General features: G+C 42.2%; 1 protein-coding gene across 2 annotated transcripts in view; it reads left to right on the forward strand.

The window, feature by feature from the left end:
- The first annotated feature begins 364 nt into the window (after positions 1-364).
- The window catches only part of BMP2K (BMP2 inducible kinase), a 96,398-nt gene continuing 90,744 nt past the window's right edge, over positions 365-6,018 (forward strand). For both annotated transcript variants that reach the window (XM_025208509.1, XM_025208510.1), the window contains exons 1-2: positions 365-483; positions 4,324-4,377. In XM_025208509.1, coding sequence (XP_025064294.1) covers positions 406-483; positions 4,324-4,377 — 132 coding nt within the window. In that variant the 5' untranslated portion in view covers positions 365-405. The remainder of the gene's footprint in view (positions 484-4,323; positions 4,378-6,018) is intronic.

Consider the following 6,018-nt stretch of genomic DNA (forward strand, 5'->3'; position numbering starts at 1 on the left):
AATGTGGAAGAATTAAAGACAAATAAATGCACACTTTTTATTCCAGACTAAACCTCCTGGAACAGTATCTACATTGTCTATCTGTTAGTACCAATAAATACAGCTTTATAGGAGATGATAAAGTCTACTGTTAATATGGAATTTTCATCCAACAACTTTAACACTATAATAGCTTTGTACCTTTAATGAAAAAAGCCAAGCCTAGTTATAAGAACAAACTGTCAACAACTACTTGGGCAATTAAAAAAGCTAAAATATGTACTAAAATGTCTCTTTATCATGACTTGATGTGTTTCACAGGAAAATTGGAAATTTAAAGTAATCTCTTTTGTAGGTAACTTTTACATTTTTTTTTTTCCTGCAGGTGGCTTTTCCACAGTGTTCTTAGCGAGGACCCATGGTGGAATGCGTTGCGCATTGAAACGAATGTATGTTAATAATGTGCCTGATCTCAACATCTGCAGAAGAGAAATTACAATTATGGTAAGCAAAGCACTAACTATATCCTGAGGGAATTAACTCTTTATAAATTAATATCTATGTATGCAGTAGTTATAATGTATTTTTTTAAACTACTTTTCTGAATACGAACTTTAAAATGATCTGATTCATTGTTGTGGCACTATTGGCTTGTTTGCTGGAAGTAAATTTGAAAAGGTACTTGAAATGAATTGCAAGGATATGTATGTTTTCTAGAGCAGCAGTTGGCAACCTTTTGACACTGTGGCTTGGAATGACTCGGCTCTGGTCAGAGGCAGGTGAGCTCATGTCAGGACCTGTTCACTGCCTCTGGTGCTTCTTGGATCCAAAAGCTCCACATGCTGCAGGTAGCCCACCTCTGTTCTAGAACACCTAGCATATTGGGGAGGGAACAGGCAGCACAGTGGCAGATAGATGTGGAGCAGCAGGTTGGTCAGGGAGTTACAGGGTGGGAGCCAAAAGTTTAGCAGCAGATGGGATAAGAGAAAGGGATTAGAATGGCACGTGTGAAGGGTGCAAGGCTAAGTTGTGGTACACCTGCCAGAAAGGCTCACCTCCATTGTCTAGAGCAGGGGTGAGCAAAGTCTGACCCACAGGCTGGATCAGGCCTGTGGTGGACTCCATTTCCCAGCAGCCCCTGCCTGCGTCACTCCGGCCAGTTCCCTGGAGACCCCAGGAGTGGCAGGGCTGTGAGTATGTGGGGCTGTGACTGCCCTGTGCTCCCAGGGTCTCTGTGGAGACCATGAGTGGTGCTGGCAGGGCACATGGCTGGGCTGGGCAAGGAGCTGCTCTGGGGCTGGGATCTTGCATTGGTGACAGCATGGGCTGGAACTGGGGCAGAACTGCATTCCGCTGCTCGCATGCCGCTGCAACGAGGGGATTCTGCAGATGGGATGTGCAGGCAGTGAGGAAAAGTAGGGTACACATTGTGTTTGTTAAACAGGGTGGATTGATTAAAACTGCCAGATAAGAAACTAGGGGTGCACTGATAGAGATTTTTTTGGGCCGATACTGATGGCCAATTTTTAATTAGCCATAATGGCCGATACTGATCTGATTCCGATATGTAGCCCCACAACATGGGAGTGGCGTCTGGCTGGTAAGTTGTTGTGGGGGGAGGGAAGGCTTGGAGGGGGCGGACCGAGGGCCCTTGAGGGAGAGAGTGGGGCTGGCACTGGGGGATGGGGCAGGAGCAGGGTAGGTGCTGCCCAGCCGGGCACAGGATGGAGTCACACCTCATCTGGGAGGACATAAGGACGGGGGTGGCTCCTGCAGCTGCACGTACCCGGGGAAGGCATGGGGGGGGCGTGTGCTACAACAAATTTGGGGTAGCTGCAGTGCTGTGATTCTCAACAAGGGTGCGCCATGGTTTGCAACAGAAGGTTTGCTCTGTTATTTTTCCATCATGAGTGAAAGCTAAGAGTTGACATTTTCTGATATGCCTTGAGTCTAATAAGGTTGAGAACCACTGGACTAGATCTTTTTTTTAAACTATAGTATGGTGTCAAAATATATTTGGGTGAAGACTAGTTAAAAATGAAAACTGCATTTTAAAATGTTTTAGAAAAACTTAAATATGCTGGATGCATAAGAATGCATAAGAAAATATTAAAGTGTTGTCGATTTAAAACTTCTGTTTGAGGAAGGGTTGTTTTCAATGAAATTAATTAATTGTTTCTGGGCATTTAGGTTTTTAGAATGAATAGCTTTCATTTTCTAAAACTTAGCTTTTGATTAGAAGAATAAAACTAACTTTCCTGCTTTTTCAGTTCCCAAACAGTTTCTGTACTTTGAACTGATTTTGTAGACGAAACTGAACAGAAGAAAATATCTCTTTTGTACCGGCAAAAGAAGCTACTGCTGTCACAACCTGGTTTAGCACGTCAGTAAATTTCAGTTGTACGTGCTGAGCCAGTGGCTTCCAATTCACAGGATACACTTTCTTTACAGTTTGGTAGCAAATATACTAAATATATACCATTTGAATAGTTTGTTTAATGATTTTAATAGATCGTAGTAAGTTGAGGCCTTGACATTGTGTCACAGTTTTAAGTATTTGAACTTACTTTTTGTTTTAAAAATCCATTTGATTTTCATTTTAAAAAGAAAAATTAAATTGAGTTTAGTTCCCAGCAAGTACTCCTGTAGTAAGATCTTTCTCAATCCTTCTCTCTGGAAGGCGAATGCTGCATTACATTAAAAAGATTGAAATATTCAATGAGTGAAGAGGAAGGTGAAAGTCTTGGGAAATTCTTACGTTTGGGTTAAAATCCTTGGTAACTGACTCTTGAAGATAGAGTATATATATTTTCTTGGTTTTTAAATCAGGGCTATATACAGGTGTTACATTTTTACTGGAATTGCTGCTGTCCTGATAGAAGCTACATTCAATTCAATTTCTCTTGGGAGAAATATTCCCCTTCTGGGAGTTCTCTGAAATTCTTACTGGTAGAAAAATAGCTCAAGAGCTGGAGCACGTGTGCGCTCTAGGCATGTGGTACTAGAGGGCTGTTCTGTATGCCACCCTTGCCCTTAGTGGAGCCCATTACTTGACAACTTGTCCCTTTCTCAAGCAGAGGAGAGGACAGTTCACCAGCAGGCATCCCCCAAAGTTTTAGATCACCTTACGTGCAGTCCAGATTGGTGCCCATGGGGTGATTTAAAGCTGGAGTTGCAGGGAAGCAAGGACAAGGACAACTTCCCTAACTGTGTCCCAGTTCCCTGGGTTTTAAATTGCAGTGCGTGCTGCCCAGCTGAGTGGCATAACTGGCATTTAAAGCCCACAGGGCGGTGGACTGGGAAATAGCTACCCTGCAAGAGAGAGCTTCCTTGGCCCCCATAGCTTTGCAATCCCCATCCCCACTCTCCACCAGGACCCTGGGAGTGGCATTTGAAGCCCAGGGGCTGGGAACCAGGTCTTGGGACAGCTTCCCTGAGCCTGATTCCCTAGCCCCAGGTTTTGCAATTCCTCTCCCAACTGTCCATCTGAACAGCAGGGGCAGTATTTGAAGTCTGGGGGCCAGGAACCAGGTTTGGGGACAGCTTTCCTGAACCCAGTTCTTGGGCTTTGGAACCCTGCCTCCATCACCCATCAGGCAGCAAGGGGGAGCCAGAGAGCGCTAGTAAAGCCCCTGGAACTGCCTGGTTTTGAGAAGATGCAGAAAGCAGTGGCTGCTGCTGCTCTCTTCCTCTTTTGGACTAATCCAAGGCATGAGGGGAGCAGTGTGGCAAAGCCCCCTGCCAGCTGCTCACACTGGGGAAAGGGAAGGGGACTTTTGGTGCTGCTCCCTCTACTCAGTGTCTGGTGGAAGCAGTGCAATAAAGTACACATTTGCCCTTCAAACTGGGGACTCCAATATGTGAGGTGGGCTGCAGGCTTGTGGCACTGATCCCTCTTCTTGGCTCATGGTACCTGGGAGCTGAGCAGACTAAAGAACACTGTAAGCCCCCATCCCTGCTGTGTGTTGTACCTTTTCCAGATTGGGATGAAAATGGCCACTTCTGGCCAGGAGAAATAACATGCAGACTTGTGTTTTCTACTGGGAGAATAGTGATTCTCCTGACAGAATTGTAATACTTGTATGTCACCTAAGTTTTCTCATGTTGTGAGCTATGCAAGATGGACATCACAGACTATCTGTTTTCTTGGTATCAAAATCCCAGCTCCTGCAGCAATTGATGTTCTATCTAAAATTTATATTAGGACAATGTTTGTATTCTAGTCTGCAAGTGGCACCTTGTATCTCCACAGTTTCTATTTCTGTATCAAAGAGGTTCAGTTCACAAACATTTTTTCTACCCATGCTGTAAACTCAATTTAAATTGCTATATGTCTTAATACAGGAGGCTATACTAGCTATGCTGTGCTCATGGTTACCTGTGCAGATCTCGTTGTCTGTAAGTACTGATTGGAACCCACGAAACCATTCTGATATGCAAAAAACACCCTAATCTGTGCTAGCTATAAAGCTTTAACATATATAGAAATACATGATAATGTATCTACTGCGAAGATGTAGTAAAGTCTTGAGCAGATCCACCTTTTAAACATGCAGAAGAATATAACAGATATTGAATCTACTGTGTTACATTCAGTTTTATGTAAACATATTTCATTTCTTTTCTGTGCACATGTCAGGGTCCTGTTTAAAACCTAAATTTTGTCAGACACTATTGGTATTTCTTTGTAGTTAAAGACATGCTAGACTGTTCCAGTATGGAGGATTTGAATGACAAATGACATGCTAAAATTTAAATGTCTTGTATCCAGAAATTCAGCTGCAGGACAAGGGCTCCAATCAGTTTACATAGGGAAATGCTTTCAGGTATGAAAAAGGGCACAAAATATTTTTTGGCTTCTTAAGTAGAAGAGAGAACATTGTCATAGGCTTAGTGCCAGTTGTATTGGATCCTGTTAAATGGCTCCTGGATCAGGTTCCAGTGTGAAACAATGAAGGTAGAACTCAGTACCTCTATTTAGACTGACATGTTTCTGGCACTAAATGAAGGCTAATATGGCTGGGATATTCATTCTCTAGAAAGAAAGCTCTCATAGTTTTACCTCTTCAAAGGAAAGACTGACAGAAGAACTTTGGAAAGACAAATATATAATGCTTGTCTTGAAAAGTATGATTATGAATACCGCCACAGACAGGGTTTGGGTTGATTTCTGCATTTGACTTCGCATTTTACATAGTTGGCATTTTGTTCAGTTTTTCATAATCTATTGAAGGTAGATAAGAGTTTCTAGAACAGCAGGGAGGCATGTTTGGGGCTACTGCTATAATTTAATAATTACATCTGTACGGATACTCTAGCAGAGAGGACAAAAATGAAGTTTTAACTATAATGGTATAGTTCTCCTCATCTGTTTCTTAGACTTTTTTTTTTTTAACTCTCCCTACTTGAGCAACTCTAAATTTTTAGCATATTCTATTACATGATTTCAGTTGTTGTCTAGAGAAGTGGAGCTAACCTTCTTGGCAAGTATACCACAGATTACTTTAAGAGCCACTCTAATCCCCTCCCTTTGCCTAATGTTCTCTGCTTCCTGCCCTATTCTCCCTGTTTAATCTGCTGCTCTGCTTTGTACTTTGTACCCCCTTCCTGATTTGCTGTGTGCTACACAAAACTGCCCATGTCACAGATTAACCACCCATGGTCTAGAGGAAGTTTGCCTAGTTTGCATCTAGCCAGAAACCCTATCTGTAGTGGTGAAAAGGAAAACAATATTGTTAACAATGTACAGTCAGTCATTCAAGTTCCAAGTTAAAAAAAAATCTTTGTAACACATTTCTCATTTGGGGGTAACTTGAAGCTAGCTCAACAGGTATGAGCTTTGTCGTAGATAAAATTCAAGTTGTCTGAATTTTGAGTTTTTAGCTTGTGCTTTTTTGGGAGCAGGGTATTTGTCCATAAGTATTTGTAGTGTATCATGAATAAAAAGTTGTTTAGTTGCTCATATTGGGAATTGTTCTTAAAGATGACAAATGAACCTAGTGCATATGAAATGTGTCAAATTGGGCAGCAGCAGGAATC

The sequence above is a fragment of the Alligator sinensis genome, unplaced genomic scaffold (assembly GCF_000455745.1).
Source record: "Alligator sinensis unplaced genomic scaffold, ASM45574v1 scaffold565_1, whole genome shotgun sequence".
Classification (NCBI taxonomy): Eukaryota; Metazoa; Chordata; order Crocodylia; family Alligatoridae; genus Alligator; species Alligator sinensis.